Source organism: Rattus norvegicus, chromosome 4 (genome assembly GCF_021556685.1).
Source record: "Rattus norvegicus strain SHRSP/BbbUtx chromosome 4, alternate assembly SHRSP_T2T, whole genome shotgun sequence".
In the NCBI taxonomy this organism is placed as follows: Eukaryota; Metazoa; Chordata; class Mammalia; order Rodentia; family Muridae; genus Rattus; species Rattus norvegicus.
Window position 1 is genome coordinate 68,862,404 of NC_141537.1, and position 25,269 is coordinate 68,887,672.

General features: G+C 47.1%; 1 protein-coding gene across 14 annotated transcripts in view; it reads right to left on the minus strand.

Moving 5' to 3' along the window:
• Positions 1-2,316: 2,316 nt before the first annotated feature.
• The window catches only part of Slc37a3 (solute carrier family 37, member 3), a 45,705-nt gene continuing 22,752 nt past the window's right edge, over positions 2,317-25,269 (minus strand). For 4 of the 14 annotated variants that reach the window (XM_087657298.1, XM_087657297.1, XM_087657300.1 and 1 more), the window contains 11 exons: positions 24,793-24,876; positions 22,299-22,444; positions 19,724-19,820; positions 16,906-16,990; positions 16,177-16,355; positions 14,071-14,212; positions 12,542-12,643; positions 11,952-11,999; positions 11,236-11,387; positions 5,247-5,312; positions 4,865-5,160 (listed from right to left, as the gene is read on the minus strand). In XM_087657298.1, the coding sequence (XP_087513424.1) occupies positions 5,098-5,160; positions 5,247-5,312; positions 11,236-11,387; positions 11,952-11,999; positions 12,542-12,643; positions 14,071-14,212; positions 16,177-16,355; positions 16,906-16,990; positions 19,724-19,820; positions 22,299-22,444; positions 24,793-24,876 (1,164 nt within the window). In that variant the 3' untranslated portion in view covers positions 4,865-5,097. 14 annotated transcript variants of the gene reach the window in all.

The window sequence follows — 25,269 nt, forward strand, 5'->3', positions numbered from 1 at the left end:
CAGAATGAGGCATTAGAGAGAAGAGTGACTTAGGGCAAGAAGGAATGAATGCGCATGTCCACCACAGTAAGCTGTGACCCTAACAGTCCAACTCTGTAAGTGTGATCAAGGAAAGCAATGTCAACCTCTGGCCTGCGTACCAGCCACGTACACACACACACCTCACGAACATGCAAGCACATCAATATACATATACACATAAACACACACACACACACACACACACACACACACACACACACGAACATGCATGCACATAGCCATGCACATAAACACACACACACACATGTGCACATACACATGAACCTAGGAGCCACAGTCATCAAATGTACAAATGAGTATGTACCCTCACAAACCCAAAGAATAAAAACTTGGTCAGGCCATGGTGGTGTTTGTCTTTAATCCCAGAACTTAAGAGGGAGAGGCAGTCAGATCTATGAGTTTGAGCCCAACCTGGACTACAGAGTAAGTTCCAGGACAATCAGTGTTACACAGAGAAACCCTGTCTAGGTGGAAAAGAAAAAAAAGAAGTGAGGGGGCTCCCAAATCCAACGAGCTGCACAGGCTGTTTCTGTGGGTGGTAAGAGGATACGGTGTCCTCTTTGGCAAAAGGAGGTGCCACTGATGATGTCACTGATGACTAAGGCAGAATGACAGGCGCAGGGTGAGGCAGTCCTGGTAGGCATGGTTGCCTAGCTCAGTTGCTGAGGGGAAAGTTGTGGGTAGAGCCAGGAAGGCAACAGGAAAGAAAACCAGGATGCTAGTCAGAAAAACTAGTCAGTACAGGTGAAGACTCTTGCAGCTAGGCGTGGTGGCTCGTGTGTGTCACTCCAGCACTTGGGAGGCGGAGGGCCAGTTAATTCCACACCACAGGGTTACCAGGAGAGCACCTGTTTAGCAAGCACACAGGCCCTGGGCACCAGCTGCAGCACCAGGAAAATGAACTGACACATTCTAGGCCTTCGACCTAGCTGACAGGAGGGGATTTTCTTTCTTTTCCCAAGTTCTTATTTAAGGAATATATAACTACTATTGTTAAATTCCGAAACACGCACACTTAAAGGGCAAAATGTTTCCTGTCCAGGAACTCTTTATCTTAGTGTGTAAAAGCCCCAAATTAATTTTTCCCCCAAAATAATTTTTAACTAACCAAGGATCCACTTTCAAACCAGCCTTTTCTACTATTTCTGACATATGTCAGCATGTGTGCACAGGTGTGTGGGCACATAAGCACACGGAGACCAGGGGTCGGCGCTCGGTACTTTCTCTATCACACACCCTTCCCCACTGAAGATGTATTTTTTATGTGTATTCGTGTTTTGCCTGCAAGTACTTAAGTGTACCATGTGCACGTAGTGCCTGTGAAGGCCAGAGGGGGGCGCTGGATCCCTTGAGACTGGAGATACATAGATGGTCGTGTTCTGGGAACTGAATCTGGGTCCTGAGCCACCTCTCCAGCCCCTCACTCTCTTCTGAGATAGGCTCTCTCCCTGAACTAAGCTCACTAATTCAGCTGGACCCGTCTCAAGTGGTTCCTGAGCACTGGTATGTGCTGCTGCACCCAGATGCACATATGGGGACTGAGAATCCAAACTCAGGAGTTCATGCTTTTGTAGCAAGCACTTCGTTCGCTCAGCCAGCCCCCTCCCCAGCTCTGACTCTTTCTTCCAGGGAGACATTTAATAACAAAATGAGGTGATCGCCTAGGCATCTGTTAACTTTACTTCCTTCACAGGTTGGCAGAGGTAGATCGAGATTGCACTCAGAGACTCTGAGAGAAAGGCATCATTTCATCCTGTTCTGAGTGTTTACAGCTCCATTTCAGGTACAGCTTGGAGAGCCAGGGAGAAGGGGGTGCTCAACCACTGGGGACTAACCTGGGAAGGCACAGGCAGATAGCAGAACATGAAGATGCCACCCACTGATGAGGATGAACCTCTGAGCCACACGTCTCTGCACAGGGAGAGGGCAGGTTTATACAGCACCTAAGGGCAATCCCAGTACCTAGGGCAGAGGAGCAGCTCTCGCCATGAGGAGCAGCAATGGGCAACTCAGGGCATCACTGTACTTAACTGTAAGGCTGGGCTGGAGTGCAGCACAGTGGGAGACACACACCGGGCATGTGCAGGACCCAGATTCCACCCTAGCACCACAAAAAGGAAAAAACGAGCCAATGTAAAGCTTAGGCAGGGATTAGGTAACCAGACAGCTGGACGTCTATTACAGAAGCTGGGGGTGGATTTGTCCCCTCTTCTGTGTTTTGTGCTTTCCCTTTATGTCAGTGACTGAACAGGAAATGGTCAGAAATCTGTAGTATTTCATTTTTTGTTGGGTTTTTTTTAAAATATTTATTTTATGTTATGAGTACACTGTAGCTGTCTTCAGACACACCAGAAGAGGGCATCAGATCCCATTACAGATGGTTGTGAGCCACCATGTGGTTGCTGGGAATTGAACTCAGGACCTCCGGAAGAGCAGTCAGTGCTCTTAACTGCTGAGCCATCCCTCCAGCCCCATCTGTAGTATTTTTGCAAGTACATGAAATATACATTTTGGAGCATAAAGCAAGAGGTGGAAGAATATTTCCAAACCCAAAATGAATTAGGTGTCCCTCAAAATTGTACATTTTCCTCCTAGTTTGTTTACATAATTTAAAATGTATGTACAGAATGACCTTCATCATCTTGAACATACACTCTACAATCTTCTAAAAAGGCAGGCCTCGGGCCCTAACAATACACTAACATGATTCAGTACATAAACTTCACACCCCCTGGACAAATTGCCTTTGTCTTTTCTCTAAGCCTGGCCTTCTGCAAAGGTAACTCCAGGAACTCAGCTGTGACTGTGACAGAGACCAATCTTTCAACAATAAGGCTACATAGAACAGCTTCTCAGAGGGTCTTACCTTTCCTAGACTGTGAATGTGGGGTTGAAAGTTCCATAATGGAATGTCTAAAATAACTTAATAGTTCACAAACAGAAGACTGCTCCTAGGAGTCAGTCAAATGAGAGTGAAGTCGGAGGAGAACAAGCAAACTGCCATTCTGGAGAGGACGAGGACTTCCAGAAGCCACAGAGTAACCCAGCCATCACAGGGTGTGATCTTCCGCCTCTGCAAGGTGCGCTCTGTCCACAGCAGGCCTGCAGCATCGTCTGGACTCCGCTCTGCTCTGATGCTTAGGTGATCCACACTCTGCAAACGTGGCATCAGCACAGCGTACCTCAGTCTCCTCGCCAATATAAACTTACATGATTCTGCCTCCTGCTCACTTAGCTCTTGATTAAGGCTGAAGAACAAGGGTCCAGGACCAAAACCAGTATTTAAGGTCAGAGGGAAAGGCTGACAAGCCCAACAAAGATGCTGGCAGCTTCACTTTCCCTTCAGTACATCCACAAATGTAATAAAAATCTTCCGTGACTGCTGTAGTGTACAAAAATAATTCGGCCCTTGCTTGCCAGTGTCTGGGGTAGCTGGCAGTGTTGCAGGATGCCTGGCAAGCTGAGGCTCCATTAGTGTTTAGATAACTCCACACGAGTGGGCTGAAGACCTATGGGCCCTCATAAGCTTCCAGTCCGTTCCCTCTTGTGGGTACCCGCTACTCATTAAGTATGGGCGCTTGTCTCCTCTGCACAAGAGAGAATACTTCCCTCACTATCAACGGTGAGATAAACAGAATTGTGCAACTTGTCTGTGAAGAGAAAAAAGTTTTTAAAATGAAGCAACAACTTATTTCTTTTAGAGCATCATGATTTGAGCATTAATGACGGATTTGGGCAAAACATTCATTTTGACTTCACAGAAATAAAACTTTCTGTCTTCTGTGAATTAGAAAATGACTTGAAAATTATAGTTAGAATAACAAACACATAATGTCACACAGCTGTGAAAATATAACTTAAGTGTGCCACAGCTACAGGCAAAGCAAGTCACTAGAGATGAACGTCAGGCTTCTTACATCAGATCTGGTGTTTAACAGTCCCTGGTAGCCTCATACCCTCAGGTACTTTGTTCTATTTAGCAGGTCTTCACAAGCCTGCATGTTTATTTTTATTATTCGTTCTCCTCTCTCTCTCTCTCTCTCTCTCTCTCTCTCTCTCTCTCTCTCTCTCTCCCCGCCCCCCCCGTGTGTGTGTGTGTGTGTGTGTGTGTGTGTGTGTGTGTGTATGTAGGGAGGAGGGAGAGCGTCAATGTGCACATGTGTACGCAGGTGCCACAGAACGTAGGAAGGTCGGAGGACAACTTGGGGCAGCATGGCAGAAGGCTGAGGCAGGATCTCTCATTTCTGCTGCTGTTCCTACAGGTTAGCTATCTGCAGGCTTCCGGGCGGCTTTCCTGTCTCTGCCTTCTGGCAGCAGCTATGGGGTCACAGATGTGTGCCATCACACCTTGGTCTTTACAGAGGTTCTGGGTATCACACTTGGGTTACCAGGTGTGTGCAGCTCGGACTTTTACTGAACTGTCTCCTCTTTGTTCTGTGGAGCTGGGCACTGAACTCAGGCCTCAAACATGCTGCATCCCAAGCCCACAAATGGATACTAGAAACGACTGGACTAACTTTATTTTTAAAGACAAGGTCTTTTAGGCTGGCCCTGAACTCATAATCCTCCTGCCTCTGCCTCCCAAGTGCTGGCATCCCAGGTGCGTGACACAAATCTGAGTCATTAGAAGCTGGAGAAGAGAGTCCCCCAAACTTGCTCTTGTTGACAGGCTAGAGGACAATTGTCTAGACTTAGATGGTGGCCTGTTAGGATGCCTAGTATCAAGAGCAAGGTCATCGGCAAGTGAGCTTAGTTGACCTGTCTTGAGCCCTGTCCCACCAACAATACAACAGAATATGTCACTTGCCTTTTCAACAGGAAGCAGCATTTTAAAGACAGGGCCTAATTGACTCTTTCTCATAAAGCACAAAATCTCAGCCGATGATCTCTAGCTGAGAGGCTTCCCCTGCAGAGTGTCCTGGAGTTGGACGTGTTAATTAGAGCCTCACTTCACTCCTCTGTAACACTGTTGCTTTGCTTCAGAATGCTCAAGTCCTGTTTAGCAGCCAGTCAGCCGCCCAGAGGAGCGCTGATTAATGAGTCTTTTCAGTATAATCAAAGGTTACTTTTCACACTAAAGTCTTTAAAAGCAATCAGCAATTTTGTTGGTTTCGAATCCTGATGAAATCAAATATTCTAAATTAAATATGGAAAATGGTCAAAAGGAAAACACATTTACCATGAGAATAAAAAACCACACTTACCATGAGGATAAAAAAGTAGAAGACCCACATCCACCCCAAGTTGTCCTGGATCAAAGACACCAGATACTAAAGGGAGAAAGGGAAACCATGATCAGTTCTTTATAAATTTACCAAATGATGGCTGGGGACGCGACTGCCCATGAAGTGCTTTGTTAACATTCACAAAGGCCCCAGGTTTGATCCCCAACATCACATAAACTGAACATGGTGGTGCATGCCTGTGACCTTGCACTTGGAAGGAGGATCAAAAGTTCAAGGTCATCCTCTACTGCACAGGCATTTGAGGTCAGCCTAGGCTAAATGAGACTCTGTATCAAAACGACAGAACGAAACAAACAAAAACAAGGGAACAGACAAACAGGGCTTGTAGTTAAAGCACTGGCTGCCCTCACTCATAACCACCTGTCAGTCCAGCTCGGGGGAACCCACACCCTCTCTGACCTCTGAAGGCACCAGACATCTCTCCACGCACACACATGCAACCAAGGCAAAGCACTCAGGCACATAAAATATAAATAAACCAGACAAGGTAGCTTGAAAGGAGATTAGGCAGGACTACTCTGGAAAATCAGGAGCTGGAGTTTGAATAACAACTTGTCGTTTTATAGAGCTCTAGATGGGGCCGCAGCATGCCCAGGCTGGTCTTGAACTCATGCTCAGTCAGTCTGAGTGCTGGTAATGACTACAGGCTTGGCCCAACACTCTGCCTCCGTTTACATTTTATTACTGCCTCATCCTGTACAAAACTGCCGGGAAGCTGTGTGCTCAGTCTGCTTTCAGCATCTTCTGCCCCTGCTGCTCGCCCTTTATCCTGGAGCTGATGCTTCCAGAAACAAGCTGTCTCCTCCTGCAGCTCACTCTTCTTTCCTTTTCAAGTGTTTCTGAGGCACAGTCTTAGCATGTAGCCCTAATCGGCCTGGAAGTTGATATATAAACGATGGTGGCCTCAAATGCCCTGCTCACGCTCAGCCACACTCTCTGTTCACAGGGTTACTATGTTACCAACATTCTGCAGCCTAACTCTTCCCCTTTACCTTCAGTTACTGAAAAGAAGCTGAGAGCACTTGACCCAGCTAACCCTCCCCCCTTATTACAGGACTATCTAACATAAACTTTGCAGTCCTATGCTTCTTTTAGTGTGTGCGTGTGTGCACACATGCACGCACATGCACAGGCCCGTGAGTGTGCCCCAGTGTAAAAGCTGGAAGAGCATCTGGAGTCTTCCTCCATCCCGGTGCCTATTCCCGAGGTCGCCAGACACAGGAGCCATATTTTCTCAGCTAGGCTGGAACCCACCAGGCCCCAGCAATCCTCTTGGTCTATGCCTCCCTCAGTGCTGGGCTACAAGTGAGCCTGGGACTCGAGGATCCTAATTCAGTCCTCTTGATTGCCCAGGGAGTACTCTGCCCCCATTTTAACCATTTTAAACTCACAATGATGTACACTCACAAGAGCAGTTTGTTACCTAAATCTTTTTACCCATAACACAAGCCCAGTAAACAGCAGTACCCACAACCTAGCCACTGGTAAGTTGTATCTTGTTTTCTTCTCCCCAGAGTCAGGGTCTCACTCTAGCCTAGGTTGGTCTTGAATGCATTATACAGTCTAGGGCTGCCTTGAACTTGTGTCCATCCTCTTGCCACAGTCTTCCAAGTGCTGAGATTACACCTGACTTAGCAACTTTTAAATTTACTTTCTGAAGCTATAAATTTGCTTATGTAGATACTTTATGTAAATATTTTTTGGGTTTTTTTTTTTTTTTCTGTCTGGCTTACTAATCATTCATTTAGTAAAATTTTCAAGATTCAACCAAACAGTAAGCAAGCATTAGCTCCTTTTCATGGCTGAACAGAATTTCACCGAGTGCATATATCATGTATTTTTTAATCCACTCATCTGTTGAATACCTGCTTCCACCTTTTATCTATCATGAATAACACTGTAATAAACACCAGCATACGAATATTAGTCCTTGCTTTCAGCTGCGGAGAGGGGAAGTAAACATAGGAGAACTATGCTAGGTCACATAATAACTGCACATTTAATCTTGGGAGGGGTCCACATATTTTCTGCACCATTTTATTTATGCTCATACCAGCATGTAAGGCTCTGACTTTGTCTGGATGCACAAATGTATGGCACTTAAATGCCTGGTTCCACGGGGGTCAGAGAAGGAACCTGGATCCCCTGAAACTAGAGTTACAGCCACCACATGGGTGCTGGCTCTCATGCTCTCTGGAGGAGCAGCCAGTCCTCTCTCCCGCTAAGTATCTCTCCAGTCCCTATGTTCTGCTTTTCTTTAACTACAGGATCCTCATTAGCAATCAAGTCGGACATCGGTGACTCTGTCCGTTTTTCTCTGCTAAGGCCACGGAGACGCCTTCCGTGCATTCATGTTAGCCGCTTATATATATTTTTAATAAAAATTTGCCTTATGGGGTTGGGGATTTAGCTCATGGTAGAGCGCTTGCCTAGCAAGCGCAAGGCCCTGGGTTCGGTCCCCAGCTCCGAAAAAAAAAAGAAAAAAAAGAAAAAGAAAAATTTGCCTTATGTTTTCTTTTAAGAATTTCATAATTTTAGCTCTTAAAGTATAAAATAAGAATTCAATTACATTATTTTTCACGGGGCTCTCTAGTTCCTCCATACCACTGCTGAAGAGAGGACTTTCCTTCTCTAAACCTTCCTGCTAAACAGTCTTGACATTAGTCCTGAAAATCACCTGATCACAGATGAGGTAAGCCACATCCTCTGACCACATCATTACTGAAATGTGTGCTGGGAAAATAAAAGCAAAAGCACTTAGTGACCTGGCCTAGGTGCTATCAGACAAACGGACAGCGCAAGTCCAACGGTGCAGCAGCGTGCCTGAGACAGAAGCACCTGTGAGAATGAGCCAGGAAGGTCATGTCAGCCCGGACAGCTCGACGCCCAGCACAGCTTCAGAACATGGTGCCTGCCAAATGCTAACTGGAGCTCGACCCTTAAAAATATTTATCATTCAAACAACCACAAGGATGTTTTTTGTGTTTGTTTTTCAAGACAGGGTTCCTCTGTGTGGCCCTGGAGCTCAAGGGGGTCAGCCTGAGTGCTGTGATTAAAGGCCACTACCCGACTAGCACTGTTTTCTTATTCATTATGTGTATACATGGGCTCTCTCTCTCTCTCTCTCTCTCTTCTCTTCTCTCTCTCTCTCTCTCTCTCTCTCTCTCTCTCTCTCTCTCTCACACACACACACACACACACATACACACACCATTGTACATGTGGAGGTCAAAGGACAACCTGTAGAATTTAGTTCTCTCATTCTACAGTGTGATGGCCAGGGATCAAACTCAGGTGGACAGGATTGTTGGCAAATACCTTTCCCCACTGAGGTACCTTTAAAAAATGTTCTGTCGATGTGCAGTTTGATAACATAAAGGTTCATCCACTACAAGGACAAAGCACAATGGTTTTCAGTGGATCTGAACTTATGCAGCCAATCATATGCAGTCAGTTAGCAATGTTCTGACCAACTCCAAAAGCAGCCAGCCCACAGCAGTCACTCATAGATACTCCACCCCTAGGACCCCAGATCAGTCTTTTTTCCTATAAGTGTACCAACTTTAGCCATTTCACATGAATGAACACACGGCGTCTCCGGGACTGGCTTCTTTCAGTAGCATATTGTTGAGGTTCATCTATGCTGCGGCATCTTCCAACCCTTCGCTGTTTTTTTTTTTTTTTTTTTGGTTCTTTTTTTCGGAGCTGGGGACCGAACCCAGGGCCTTGCACTTCCTAGGCAAGCGCTCTACCACTGAGCTAAATCCCCAACCCGCCTTCACTGTTTCTAACTGATGGGTAACACTTGCTGTATGGATATGCCACATCCTGGTTACACATCCACTGACTGCTGGACACGTGTGCTGTTTCTACAGTTAGTGGATAACATGTTGAAGTTTCTTTCTTTCTTTCTTTTTTTTTTTTTTTTAAGGGTTTGTGCCTTTCTTTTTAAAGATTTATTTATTTATTAAGTGCACTGTAGCTGTCTTCAGACACACCAGAAGAGGGCATCAGATCTCATTACAGATGGTTGTGAGCCACCATGTGGTTGCTGGGATTTGAACTCAGGACCTCTGTAAGAGCATTCAATGCTCTTAACTGCTGAGCCATCTCTCCAGTCCCATGTTTAAGTTTCAATGGAGACATTAGACATTTGTTCTCCTTTCTCCTTAGTAGACAATGCAATTTGATCTAATCCAGAAATGTGTGTCCAAAATGCAGTATGAGGCTTGGTAAGCTGGCCATGCTCAGTTTGGAACAGAGGACGGAGATCCAGATTGGCGTTGACCATGTGTAATGGCTGCTCGCCAGGAGGCAAGCAGCAACTGCTATGGCAACCAGGAGGAAAAACAATAAAGTCTTAAAAAGTCCAGGGAAGGAAGAAGCAACATTGACCTGGAGGAGTCCAGGAATGGCTAAGGGCAAGGCTGATGGAGTCTTAACCTTCAGTCACAGAGTTTATATATAAGGCAAATCCTTAGGCAATGAAAAGTCATCCAAGAGTCCCCAAGAGCTGTGCATGGTGGCTCACACCTTTAATCCCAGCACTCAGGAGACAGAGGAAGGTAGACCTCTGAGTTCCAGTACAGCCAGGGTCATCTGGGAAATAAAATTTTACATATATATTCCGCAAGAGAGGGGTTGGGGATTTAGCTCAGTGGTAGAGCACTTGCCTAGCAAGCGCAAGGCCCTGGGTTTGGTCCCCAGTTTTGGAAAAAAAAAAAAAATCCGCAAGAGAAGGAATAAACAATGGAGAATGATTTACTCCTGACCCAACCGCCCGACTGTGGCAGTCAAACTCATGGTGACCCATGCTTACAGTTGAGACACGCAGGACTAAAACTCCAAGTAGCCAGCACAGTAACACAATCCTATAATCCCAGCACGTGAGAGGTGGGTCAGGAACTCAAGGTCAGCCTGGGCTACATAAGAAACTGTCTTCAAAAAGGAAAGAAGAAACTTCAAAGTAAAATGTATTAGGAAGGAACAATTTAAAATCCTCAATGTGATGGGGCTGGAAAGATGGCCAAGGGTAAAGACCCTTGTCGCCAAGCCTAATGATCTGGGTTCAAACTCCAGGCTCACACAGTGGAGAGAGAACAGATTCTGACAGGTTGTCCTGACTCCCACATATATGCCCCATGGCATGCACACACGTACAGACGTGTACATGTATAAAACAAGACGACTAGTCACCTCCCCTCTGACGTGAAGCCTTCCGAATGGGTGACAATATCCCTGCTTGATTTCCACCCAGAGCAAACAGAGATAATTCTCCTACTCTCGTTAAATTATTTTTTTAATGCTTTTGTTCTTTAATTATACAGTCAAATATCAAATATTTCTTGTAGGTGCTTTGGAACCAGAACGTCCCCCGTGTGCCAGGAGCAATGAGGTAGGGCTACAGGGGTGACCAGTCACAGTGCTGCTCTCACGGAGCCTGCACTTCTGCAGTGAGCAGTCACTGCAAAGCATGCACTGTCTGGCCGGGTCACATCTGGATGGGCTACTGTCCCTCACTGTTTGCTCCCTCACTGACCACAGGCACTAGCTATCAGTGATTCACCCCACTAATCAAGCAAACCAGCAAACTCAAATCATCCTGACTCCCATGGTAGGGCAGTCTTAGCCTAGAGGCTCTCCACTGTCCACACGGGAATATATAGGTCCACAAGTTCCAACTCAGCATGTCTGCAGACCTCCAGGATTCTGCATCCCGGATGATTTTGCTACAGGACACCTATGGTCAACCTCTGGGACCAGTCAGAAATGTCTGGCCTTGGAGAAAACAGATTGTACCCAGAGTTAGCTACATAATCTATGGCCATGTGTGATGCCTTCCATGCTAGGTCCCACCTAGGGCTGAAAACCTAGGGTTTTCTATGCAGCAGTCCACAGCACAAGAGCGCCCCCTGCCGTGGGAGTCAGCAAACACATGCTCTCTCACCTGGCCCACGGCAGCACCAATACTCCCAGTTCCATCAACGATCCCTGTGACTGTAGCCAGAGCCTCGCTGCTTCCTTGGATCAGTTCTTGGCGACCCAAGTCTGCAGAAATAGCAGAGCTAACCATATTGGATGGTCCACCAATAAAAAACCCTGAAGCCATAAAGAGAACAGGTTCAAGTTAAAATATGATCCACATTTCTAGCCATTGACCAGAGACGAAATATCCCAGTGTCTTAGCCAACGAGTTGGGGAGAAACAGAAACTAAAGGAAGTGCTTCTAGATAGTATTTTCAGACTAATGGTGTCTGCCCTTCTAAAATCCCTTCTCCAATGATATGACACTCTGGTGTGCCTACAGCACCTGAGGGAAAGAACATCATGGCGGGATGGTCAGCCTTTTTGATGCAATAGGCATGACCTCATTATCAACAAGTGGCAGCAGCTTGTCAGAGTCTATTATAGCAGAATTATGTCCCCCAAACACCAACCCACTCAGGTCACCCAACACACTGGAAAGAGAGGGATGAGACAGTGCTATTTCAAAGGGGACCAACGGGATTTTATCTGCCACTGCTCTTGTAAGGCCACCCGTCGATGGGCATGGCTTGGCTCTGGTAAACTGAGTCATGCTAGTGTCAGTCCACTTGTGGGGGATAGCTTTCTCTGAACTCCTAGAGGGACAGCGCAGCGAACAGAAGTGTCAGTCCACCGTACCTGTAATGGTCATCAGGAGTGCATTGACGGACTTGTTGTTTGGAGAGCCTGTGAGAGAAGAGACACAGCCCCGTGACTGGAAAAGCAGTTGCATGTGCCTCCATCAGCAGTGCACAGCCAGTGGCTGCATCCCGGCCACCTCACAAGCCGTCCAGAGACAACAAAGGCAACAACTCTCAGGGCCCCTTCCAGCTTTTGTCCTGCCTGCCTCTGGCTACTGCTCAAGCTAATGAGATGTCTAAAAGCCAAGAAAGACTCTGCCCCTTTAGAACACACACACATACTCCAAGACCTACTAATTACCATCTTCCCACTTTTGAAACCTTGCCTCTTTTTATGGTTTTATTGGCTCTAATGCTGTCCCTCTGGAACCGCCCCTCAAACAAAGCAATCCACTCCCAAGCAAGCTTTTAAACAGGTCCACAAAGCAAGGGAGATGACAGTTTCCTCCCCACACAAATAAAACCATGTGATGACAGTTCCCAGGCACTCATAGCTAATCACAGAGCTCTCCCTGGCTGACCACTGACTCTGGGTAAGTGCCTACCTTCAGAGAGCAGGAATCAATGCAAATGCAAAGGAATACTCACGACTATACCCAACAAGGGACCCAACTGCCAGGAACAGGCTGAGGGCCAGCACTGGTGCTCTCTTTTGCAGGACGTCAGAGATGAAGCCTTGCAGAGTCCCACCTTCAAGCACAAAGAGACGTCAGTGGAAAGCAGCTTTGGCTGTTCCTCGGGGGCCAAGGACACAGCTGGTTCTCCCAAGTCTCCCCCCAGTCACTGCCCATGGACAGGACACCACAAAGGAAGAAAAAAGAAAGCCACCGAAACCATTAATAGTCATATTTACCACTTTCCCTACCAAATAAAGACTGAACTGATTCCCCTGGATTTCCTCACTTGAATTTAAAGCATGATGAATGGAATCAAGAGAGTCTGGGGGCTGGAGCAGGAAGATCACAAACGTGAAAGCGGCTCAGGCTGCCTGCGTGACTAGAGAGGCTCAGGCTGCCTGTGTGACTAGAGAGGCTCAGGCTGCCTGTGTGACTAGTGAGGCTCAGGCTGCCTGTGTGACTAGAGAGGCTCAGGCTGCCTGTGTGACTAGTGAGGCTCAGGCTGCCTGTGTGACTAGTGAGGCTCAGGCTGCCTGTGTGACTAGAGAGGCTCGGCCGTGAGGCTCGGCCTCAGTGGCACAGCCCCGAGCTGCAGCTCCAAACCACTTCCTCCCCTTTGCACCGAGATGCATGCTTGAATTGTGGAGGATACAGAAGCATGGTCAGGCTCGGGTGTCTACGTTACTCTTGGCTCTGGACCTAAGACTACCAATAACCAAGTTCAAATGTAACAGCAGTGTAACACCTAAGGGCCTACTGTGCAGTTCGTGTGTTCAGGATAGCGTGGCTTTCCTGTAACTATGTGTAAACACCAGACAGAGATGTTTAGGTGGGGCCCCAGTGCATAATCCGCTGGTCTGGTTTAAAGGTTTATTTCCTTGTTCGTACTTCTGGCTCTGATGCAAAGCCCCTGCTAAAATCTGTTATAGAACTAGTGTTACAGTGCATTTGCTATATGGTTCAATCCTCAGCCTGGAAAATAAAATAAACCCATTGTATACAGCAAGGCAATTGGGAACACACACAAGAAAGGAAAGGAAAGTCCCTTCTGTTTCCCTTTCTCTGGCACCTGACAATCTACGTACTAAGGCGCTATGTTTGCTTCCTCGGCCAGAGACAGCGAGACAGTGGGAAGAGGCCAAAATGAACACATTCCTACTCCATCTTGAATCTCTCACAAAATCAGCTTCAAAGCCAAGCCATCCCTGAAAGCACACAAAGGCCCTGCATTTAAAGAGATTCCCAAGTGTTCCCAGGACAAAAGAACTGATCCGTCAACCGCAGACTAAGAGAAGACAGCCCTATAAATCACAGCCTGTCTCGAGCTGGTCTTCCTTCCTATGGACTTTTTGTTCTCACAGAAGTTTGCGTGTTTACTGGGAGGACAGGTTGGGAAAGACGGCTGTGGAACAAGCAATAAAACTTCAAATGAGGCGAGGTTCCCTAACTGTGAAAGACGGCCGGCGACTAACTGCGGGAGGGAGGTGCACACGTGCGTACCTATGATGCCTCCAACATCGTACCAAATGGACAACTTGTCAGCTTCAGCCTCCTTCCACCCGAAGTTGTTACTCAGATAAAAGGGCAACCAGAAGAAGAAGGAGTAATTCACTAGCTTCAGGCAGGCGTAGGCCAGTGAGTACTGCAAGAAAAACACAACTATCAACAAGCAGCACGCTGCACAGCATGACATCGCCCTGACTTTACCCAGAAGCCCTTTTCTCTTTATTTCTATTGGTTTCAAAAAACAAAAACAAAAAACCAAAAAAAAAAAAAAAAAACAAAAAAAAAAAAAAAAAAAACCAGAAAACAAAACAAAAAAAAAAAAAACAAAAAACAAAAAAACAAACAAACAAAAAAAAACCCAAAGAACTATGCACAGGTTTTCCCTAACTACCCCCAGTTTCTTCTCCTATCATTTCTCTGGTAAAAGCAAGCCAGTGTTTGAAACCCAGAAAGCACCCTACCCATATTTCTTTATTTAGACAAAAGGTCCCTGGTGTCCATGCTTCCAACCAGCATCAGCCACAGGCAAAATTGGCCTAGCAAACCTCAGCTCATACTGCCAGCAGTCAGACTTTCTTGGTTCTCTTCCCACAAAGTTAATTCTGCAAACTACAGAGATTAAGTGACTAGGTCACAGACAAAAGACATCCACCTGAGGATCACGTTGGAGCTTCCAAAAGCCCTACATCCCACAGAAAAGAGCCAAAAAGAGAAGGACCATGGTCTTCACTGGCCTCTGGCTCTCTTCTGAACGAGAGCTGCCTTAAGTGGGTGATGGCTGAGACTCCTAGATTCAACACATACATTATGACCAGGAAACCCTGACCATTAGCATCAAAGGGAAGGCAGAGGAAGAGGGCGGACTTCAAAGGGTGTCTGGCTAGTACTTCTGCCCCTTCCCCCCAGTGCCAGTTATTTCCCAGGTGCCACTTGTTTTAAAAGAGCTTCCCTGGCAGGCAGGGCAGCAGACGCCCCATAGAGAGTCAAATCCCAATCGCTGCAGCTCTCTGCCCAGACAGCCTGCTACAAAGACAAAGGCTTAACTAGACTTCCTCTCCACCCTGCCTGTGCCGGAGAACAATGGCTCAGGACGTACAAAGGAGCCAGCAAATGAGTTTCTTGTTTAGCCACAACGACTGAAGTTCTGTCTCAACCAAAACAACTGCCAGTAAAATAGTTTAGTAACTGAATGAACGGGCCTAAAGGGCCTAAAAGAACCAGTCTCCCTATGCCAATCGCTGTCTTTGGATTCAAGGATTAGAGAGTGTTACGCTTGACTACCTGTTGGAAGGGTTGTTTCTCAGCAGAGAGGCAGAGGGCAGAAGAGAGCTGGGAGGGACAGAATAGCATGGCCTACAGACTTGTATCAGGAAAACAAGGTGAGCAAACAGATGCTTTGACGACTACACGATGAGCTAGGTAAGCTGGGTGTCATCTCATCCAGGGCACTGAGACACAAGGATGGGTTGGGTGACTTACCCAGGTCTCACGGAAAGTTACTGGGCAAGCGGCAAACACAACCTAGGCCTCTTAACCTCCACTCCAGTGCTAGGCACCTAAAACATCTGGACAGACAGACTGCAGCAGGACGGGTTCGGCTCAGACAGAGTTTATCCTGACTGCAAAGGTTGTGGAAATGCTGGGACCCATTACCAAGAAACACTTGTATATTCTGTCTTAGGCAACTCCCTACACCCTGGAATGATCAGAACTCACAAATAAGGCAGATAATGAACTGTTCAAGCCCCTTCTTGGTCCAGGAGAATCCGACAGATTCAAAACACATATTTAGAAACTTGTTAATTTTGCCTTGGTGGTTGCATGATGGGTCAGGATCAGCAGGTCCACAGTCACAGCTGGCCTTCCCACCTGACCCAGGTTGTCTGAAGCTTCTATGTGTGACAGGCTTAAGTGAAGACTTTTCAGTTCTCCCAAAGCTGAAAGTCTCCACTTATCACGGCTACCAGGGAAGCCGACAGATGCTACACAACCCTCTCAGACTGTCTCGTAAACTGAAGGCAGCATGCTTCCTCCCACCCAGCAGAGCACCACTGAAGGCCTGAGGCCTGGCCAGCTGTGGGAGGAGACAAGCATCCTTACCGGTATGACTCCAGGAAGGCAGCAAGCCTGGTGAAAGCTTATTGCCTTCACCTGGATGACAGCTCTGTCCTCCTGGATTGAATAATTGGGCTCATAGTCATCTTCATTTTCAGCACCATTAATGAGTGGCCTCTGTGAATCTTCCTCCGAGCCCGCCTCTGCCTCGATACTCGGGAGACCTAGGAGGTGTTAACAGCAACTGTTTACAGAATACAGGCCTTCCTAGGCTCTGCACACATCACCACTTACAAGGTTCATACTGTTCTTATTTTCATTTTGTAGAAGACCCAACTAAGGACAACTACATCCAACTGACTCCACTGAGCCTTCACTCACGAAGAGCTACGCACTTCTCTGTTCCTGAGGCTTTGCTTGTACACCCCACATTTAACCATAAGAAAGTATCAAACGCAATCCTTTCTTATAGAGGAAAAGAATCCATTCTTAGCCAGTATCTCACTCACGCAAACCATGGACAAGTGTTCGGTTCTTCCTGTACTCAAGAGAAGGTGAGCTGCACTCCCCTCAACTCCCTGCAGTGGTATAAGATGTGGCTGTGACAGGGGACAGGGGACAGGGGACAGGGGACAGGGGACAGGGCAAAACTGCTTCTTTAATTTCCCAAGAGGAGTGTGCAGCTTTCCTTAGAAAATGTCATTTCCTGTCCTTGGACTTTCCTCGGCTCCTAACAGTAAGATATTTTGAATGGAAGAGATGGCTTTTCCTCACCAATTTCTTCTGGTGACACTAGAAGTCCAAAGAAAATGACGATCCCACCAGCAAATTGCACAGACGCGGTCACGAGAAAGGCGTACTAGAGGAAAGGAGAGAGGTGGCTCTTATAGAGGTCATCACAGCTATGTTCATTACAGACACATGAGGGAGGGTGAGGACAGGAAAGACAGGGAGGACTTCAGTGCCCTGAGCTCCAGGCTGGGCACTGTTCCAAGTGACCTACATGTGACTTCCCATTGCATTTCCTAAGGACATGGTGAGACTCAGAGGACCACAAGGGTCACCTGGATACTAAGTGGCTACTCTTAGGATTAGAAAATCAGGATTAGTTCCTCAAATCTCATTCTTTTCATTATTCACACTCCTACAAAAAGCATCTGCCTTTGAAGACATTAAATCAAGGGGATCAAACAAACGCAAAACAGTGTTAAAAGGTAACACGCAGGTAAACAGACAAGAAGAACCTAGTAAGAAACATTCAAGATTGGGGCTGGAGAGATGGCTCAGAGGTTAAGAGCACTGACTGCTCTTCCAGAGGTCCTGAGTTCAATTCCCAGCAACCACATGGTGGCTCACAGCCATCTGTAATGAGATCTGATGCCGTCTTCTGGTGTGTCTGAAGACAGCTACAGTGTACTCATAACATAAAATAAATTTTTATTAAAAAGAAAAGAAACATGCAGGATTCAGAAGGAAGCACCAGCTAACGGATGCTGACCCAACAGGATGGTGTGAAGGGAATAGTGGAAAATTCATCTTCCAAGACACAGGTACGACAGGCTAGGGATGAGATGGGACATTCTCTACAAGCAAGCCCTAGGTGAGACTTTGGCCTAGGACTACAGGGAAGAAAACTGCCACGGAAGATGGCAGAGGTCAGGAGGGAAGACTCGATGGCCAGGCTGTACTGCCAGCTTATCAATAGGGAAGACATGTTGATAGTGTTGATACGGACAACGAGGCAGAATTTTTAAACAAGTGAATGACAAAATTAAAGCATTACTCCAGAAGCCAGCCTGAGGAGCAGCACAGGGGTGAGTGAAATTCACACTTGCACCAATTAGTACAATCCAGGTGTGACAGATGTGAAAAGGCCTGGAACAAAAAAGGTGATTGTGATAGAAGACAGGCCTCTGCCTGGACCACATCTACTCTCTGAAAGAGCAACTGACTTAATTATTTAGGTTTCTGAATGGGCATCCTACTTAAGAAAATATGCATTCAAAGGTGGAGTAAGTCCTTTTTCCCCAACCCCTCCCCAGCCCAAACATGTAAACACTGCTGTATTTTATGTTATGGACCATGGTTAGGAACCATACAGGCTAAAACGGCCCCTTTCATTTCTCCTTTCTCCCAATGGCTCTCAAGGCACACTGCTTGGCCTGCTTGCTGTCTGTGAGGTCTTCCCTGTGTCTTAATCATTTTCAGTTCCGAGCTTCTGATTCTATGCCACAGTTACATGGCATCTTCCAACAGGTACAGCAGAGTTTAATACTTCCCCATCTGGGGTTGGGGATTTAGCTCAGTGGTAGAGCGCTTACCTAGGAAGCACAAGGCCCTGGGTTCGGTCCCCAGCTCCGAAAAAAAGAACCAAAAAAAAAAAAAAAAAAAAACTTCCCCATCAGCTGACATTTAACACCAATCTTTGGCTATTACAAACTGTGCTGAGGTGACTGTAATAGCATTTGTTTGTGCGTGTGTGAGCACGTTCACCGGTGCTGATGCTTCCTGGAGGTGAAACAGCTTGGTGAGAGCAGCTATAACTTGAGACATTGCCAATAACTGCCGTGTCATTGCCTCACAGCCTCGAGGACACAACAAGTTACCAACCTGAGTCTTACCAAGCTAGTAAATACTCAGTAGAGATTTTCTGTCCCTTCCTTCCTTACTTAATTTTCCATAAAAAAATTATTTACTGGTTCAAAAAAAAATAGCTAAATTCAAAATACACCAAGAATTTTGGATAATTTGCATGCTTCCCTTTCTTTGTTTTTGCAAAGAAATATTGGAAGGCAGAACGAAGACGACTCAGCTCTCCAGACGCTCAGACTACGATGCAGCAGGTAGACCCAGCTTCTCGTTCTGTTAGTTCTAGGGACTGTTTTCTAGGATAGCTGCACTTCTAGCACCACTCCAACTCCCAGGGATATTTGGGATGGATGCCTAGAGCTTCCTTGGCCATTTGATGCCTCAGGAATACAAAGCAGTTAAAACATTCCAAGCAATTGGCAGCATCTCATGAGATACTCCCAAAAGGCTCAAGGGTCAGGAAGGAAGCGACCTGTCTTTACCCCTCTTTCTACAAGCACAGGCTTACTTAAACTTGAGCCAGCCGGGAATCCACTACCCCACCCCATTCAGACGCTGCCAAATGCACATCAGACTGATCAAGCCCCACCCCAAAGGCTTCCTCCCGTTGGCATGGACATAGTTGACAGTGTACCTGGAGACTGAAGGTCCCTTCAGAGGCTCTTCCACACCCACAAAGGATGTTGGCAGCTGGGCTGCCCCCCACCCGGCCTTGCTCAGTACCCACGGTTCTACATCCTTTCCTTTCTTGCATGCTGGGCTATCAATCAAGTACTCAAGTACTGGTGATCATCACACAGCCCAAGCCCCTCAAAACCAGGCTGCCTTCCTTCTACCAGTAACATTACACACCACGGCTCCCAAAACACAAAGTCTTCTTGCCAGGCCTGGTGGTGCACTCCTGTAATCTTAGCACTTGGGAGGGAGAGGGAAGAGGGTGAGGAGTTCTTGGTTAACTAGCAAGAACAAGTGTACACACATAAGCTGTGAAAGAAATACCCACCTCATAGCCATACTGGAGAACCGATGAAGCCAGGCATGCTCCCAAAATATTGCCCACTGAAGCACAGGCACTCCAGAGACCAAAGACAACTCCTCGGCTAAGGAGAACATGGAGGACCAAAGACAGTGTGTCAGAGGGATTCTACACCCAGGGCAAAATGAAAAACAATGGCTCAAACAGTAAAGATGTGCACTACAAAAAAACAACAACCACAACAACATTCTATTTAATTTTTTGAAAAATACATCAGAAAGGTAAAACCAGATTCCTGAGATGTAGTGCTATTACACTTTCATTTAGAGGCTAGACACTGAGCTCAGAGGTACAGCCCCCGCACTACAGTAGTGAAGGCCTGAGTTCCTTGTAGGGCAGGTCAAAGAAAAAGAAGTGAAAAGAAGCCAGGTATGGTGGCTTATACCTCCAAGCCCCGCACTTAAAAGGCTAGGGCAGGATTAGAGCAAGTTCAAGGCACCCACACTACATTGCAAGACCCCATTTCAACAAAAACAAAAGATGAAAATCTCCAGTGTATAAAATTACTAAAACCCATCAAGGGGTCATGGAGGAGGCAAATCAGGAAGCCAGGACCTAGCTGCCCACTGAGAAGAAGAATCTGGCCTGTGAAATCTGTGATTTTCAGCACTCAGTCTCAGAGGACTTTGTGATTACTTAGTGGTCAGCTTCCCTAGCAGTCAGAGTCTGAAGCAGTACTGTCCTGACTTCTCTAGGGACAGCTGTTTCTTTAACATCAGTCGGCTGGCACTTCAGAACCCCAGCAGAAGGATCCCAAGTTCAAGACCAGTCTGAGCTCCATGGTAAGACTCTACCCCAAAGGCTTCCTCCAATTATCATGGACTAATCTTTGTTGGCAGTGTACCCTGGAGAAGCAAAGTCCCTCAGAGGCTCTTCCACGCCCACAATGGACACTTCCATAATGCCGAGGTCCACAAGACCCCTCCCTCAGTTTTATCATCCTTTTCATTCTAGCCCTACATTCTTGAAAAACCTCCAAGATGGGCTACAACTTGAGCATTAGTGTTCATCACACAGCCCAGGCCACTGCAAACCAAGCTAGCGTCCTTCCATCAGTAACATAGAGCTTTCTTGCCCGGCCTGGTGCTGCATGTCTGTAGTCCTAGCACTCAGGAGGCAGAGGCAAGCGGATCTCTGTGAGTTTGAGGCCACCTGTTCTACACGTTCTAGGTCAGCCAGGGCTACATAGAGAGACCGGAAATTTTAAGCTGGGTTGGGAGCACACACTTGGGAGGCAGAACAGGTAGATCTCTTTGAGTGTGAAGCCTGCTTGGTCTACACTAGTCAGGGCAACACAGCGAGATGCTGTCTCAAAAGGAAAGGAAAAAAAAAGGAAAAAAATTTAAAGGGCTGGGGGATAAAACTTTGTGGTAGAGCACTTGCCTAGTATGTCTGAAGCCCTGTGTAACCTCTAATTCCACCATTAAAAAACAAACATAAAAAGGAAGTGCCTTTACCATGCAACCGTACTAATACGTGGGCAGAAGGAAGCAGAGGGCACAGTCTGCTGTGATATAATCAGAGCGCTCTAGAATGTCACTTATCCTTCTGCAGGGCAGCTGACAGGCAACGGTCACAGCACTACAGACTGTTTGTGATCAAGGAGCTCCAGTTATGAAACTGGGCAGGATGGAGGCTGCGAAGCATCCGCCAGTGCACGGTGACCGCCACAGCGGAAGGGGAATGTCTGTTGCATCCTCTGCTTCCCATGTATAAGAGTAAATGTGCGAAGAAGCCAGATGGGAGATAAGCATGCCCCTGACAACACAGACACACTGACCCAGGCAAATGACTAGAGTCCAAGTCAACACTGCTTCCGAAACAGAGGCATCGGCAACAGTGACAAGCCACAGAGCAAGTCTAGTTCAGTGAACCCTGTCCTACGGCTCAGACCCAGCATGCCTTCTTCCAGGCTGCCTGAAGATCCACAGCAGGTAGGTACCTTCCTCTATCTCGCAGCTCACACCACACATGGCAAATCCAGTAGAATCTAACCTGAAGGCTAAGGGGTAGGGCAATGCTCAATCTAAGCTCCAAAGTGTGCAGCACCTGAATTAGAGCCCTTGCTTGTGACCTTAGGCATGTCCTTAGGAACATGGGAACTTATTTCCTGTGTACTGGCAGTATCTTCTACATGTGACACAAGTGCTCAACCCTGGGGCTATCCCCCCCAACTTTCACGAATAACTTTCGAGCTAAGTTTCTTATGGTAATGAATGATAAGGAAACCACAGAGTCCCAAGATGTGACAAAGAGGACTACACTCAAAAGAACGCCCATAAAGGATGGCACATGGGTGGGACTGTTACAGTTCCTAAAGGAGAAGAGCTCAAGGAGGATGAACGGGGACACACAGCCTTAGGAATATGACTCTCTGGGTGTCTATAGACCATCACTGAAGTCCACAAGACACTCTGCCATGGGCCTTGTATCCTGAAACTGCTCGGAGAGATGATGAGGCTCTGAAGCACCAAGTAAACAGAATGTGACCCAGACACAATGGCCCGACATCAGTGGCAGTCAGAAGAAGGAAACAGCATACCCAGCTTTCCCAAACCAGTTGCCCATCACAGCAACCACACAGGGCCAGCCAGTGGACTGCAGCAGGCCGTTCACAATCCACAGGCCACAGTAGAACCACTTGTTGTAGAAGTGCAGCCATTCCGTAAGAGTACCAAAGACAAACACCTTCGAGAGAAGGAAAGAGAAAAGGGACATGTGACATCCACACAGACAGTTGCAATACACCCTGCTTTCCAGGATACACAGAAAGTACACTCATGGGATAGGGAGAAGGCTCAATAGGTAAGTATGAAGACCAAGTGCAAATCCCTGCAGCCATGTAAAAACCTGAGTGTGGTCATGTGTACCCTTGTCACCCCAGAGCTGTGTGGGATGCAAAAAGAAAGATTGCTGAGGCTTGAGAGATGCCAGCTAGCGCCAGGTTCAGGGAGAGACCCGCCTCGAGAGAACGGGGTTGGAAAGGGGTAGATAGATCAGGACCCACTCTGCCCCCCGCATTGGCTTCTGTATGTGCACACATGCGGGCAATATACTCGTGCAGGCACATAATTATGTGTGCACACACACGCACATGCGCACACGCGCACTCGCACGCACACACACACACACACACACACACACACACACACACACACACTTCAACTTGCATCTTCTACTCTAGAAGCAGAATCCTCATTTTCTGTCTTCTTCCATCTGCTCCCTCATCCCCTGTGTGAATGGCAATCTCAAGAGGGCTGCAGCGCCACACAAACCCACATGCCCATGTTCGGTCAGGACAGAGCGAGGCACTGGGCATCAGGGCAGTCCCAGGCGAGCACAGTTGTTATGGCAACTACTAAGTTCACTCCCATGAGTGAATCCTAGCTGTCATCTGCTGAATTATTCAACAGTTTCTACCATGGGCCTATTTTTTTCCAGACACTTTGCTCAAAGGGACTTTTGATTCACAGTCGAACCCTATTTTGAGAGGTCTTGGTATGGGTGAGTAAAATACTGTCAGATCTCAGTTGTAAATTCTGGAATAAGCACAACTACAAGAACAGAAAAATGGGCAGTGGTTGCCAGCAGCTGGGCAAAGGGGGAGAGGTAGTCCCTCAGCTATGCTTGTCTGGGGAAGCAACACTACATGCTTAAGGGTTTAATGGATGCACTGTTTAAATATTTAAAAAGCATGAATATAAGTAAGTACAGGCCATCAGCTTATGGATAAACTGCTTTGATTTCTAAAACTCTAAGAAAAAAATTTTTTCCCTGTAATATAAATGTCAGACATTGAAAAACTATGATCTCAGAGTTGATTCCATCAGTAAGAACCCCTTACTAACTGGCAGTGAGCAGTGACAATGGCTCTGATATGGATCCCGCCTTGCACAGCACCTACCTTGTGACGCGCCATTCCAAATGGTGGCAGGCAGACGCACACATGCACGCACGCACGCACACGCATGCACGCACACACGCGCACACTGCAGCAGCGGGAGGAGGGATCTGCACATCCCTTTGTAATGAGGAAGGTGAGACACTGCAGAATCTGGGTCGGAAAACAGGAGAAAGAAGAGGCAAGCCCAGGCTGTCCCAGGCTGTCCCAGGCTGTCCCAGGGTCTGTCGTGTTACTCTGGAAAGCCAGACTGAAGCAGAAGCACAGGTGAAGGGAGAAGATAGCAAGAGTACCGAAGAGGTCAGGAATGTGCCTGCCCAAGCAGGGGAGGAAGTCAGGACTCTCACTGACTCAGAGAGGTGCAGGGGTGTCACCTGGCCATGGCACGAGGGCCATTTGAGGCAAGAGGGAGAACAAAAGCACTGGGTAGGAAGCAGTGTCCGGGGAAGGTATCAGAAAATATTTTGTCTTCAGCAAAGAGAGACAAGCAAATATGATTGGCAGGCAGCCTGAGACCAAATGCAGACAGCCCCAGCACTAGGCTGTTTATTCAGACTACGGGAATCAAGGAAGGACAACAAGATCCACCTGAAGCTGGGCAGTGGCAGAGCACACCTTTAATCCCAGTGCTCAGGAGGCAGGGGCAGAGGCAGGAGGATCTCTGAGTTCAAAGCCAACATGTGCTACAGAGTGAGTTCCCGGACAGCCAGGGCTACACAGAGAGACACTGTCTCAAAAAAACAAAAACAAAAAAATAAAAAAAAAATAAAAAAGATCCACCGAAGCCAAAGACACACAGGGGGATGGCATGAAGACGGCCTCTCTCCTCCACTCCAGATGGTAGAGAGGGCTACCTCAACTCTAGAGCATCCGGTCAAAATAGTGGTAACTGTTTATTTTTAAATTTTATTTATTGTTAGCGTGTTTATGTTTGTGATATGCAAGTGTGAGTGGGTGGAGATACATGCAGGGTGCACTCGTGAAGGTCAAGGGGCAACTTTCAAGCCCAGGGTCTCCATACCCACGGTGGGATCAGAGGACTGAACTCAGGTCACCAGCTGAGCTCAGCTTCTTTAACTAAGCCATCTGGCCAGCCCAGTAATAACTACAATAATTATAAAATCTTCCAGCTTACCACGAATGCAGAAGAGCACATGCCAAAGGACAGAACCCATCGCAGATTCAGCCGGTCCCCTATGATGCCACTGATGAAGAGGCCCTAAAATAAAAGCATTTCATTTGGTGGCTCTACAAAAGGTCACAGTCGGTGACACATGAGGCAAACCAGAGAGGTGACTGAAAAAAGAAATCAGCCCTTATTCCCATGTCCACATTTGTTCAGGAATGTCAGTGCTTCAGCAAATAACAGTGCACTGTAAACATGCTGCAGGGAAGCCAAAGCCAAGCCTCCAGGACACCCTGTTTTCAAGATGAGCTGGGCTAAGCAGTCCTCAGCCTTCCTGCACTATGAACCACCTGCCCTTGGAGCTAAGGAGTGTTGCCTCTGCTGGTGACTTGTAAGGTGCAGGACAGCTCTCTAGCTGTCTGTGCCCCTTGGCTTTCAGGGCATCTCTAAGCAGAGGACGGACGGGAAGGCTGGAAGAGGCGTGAC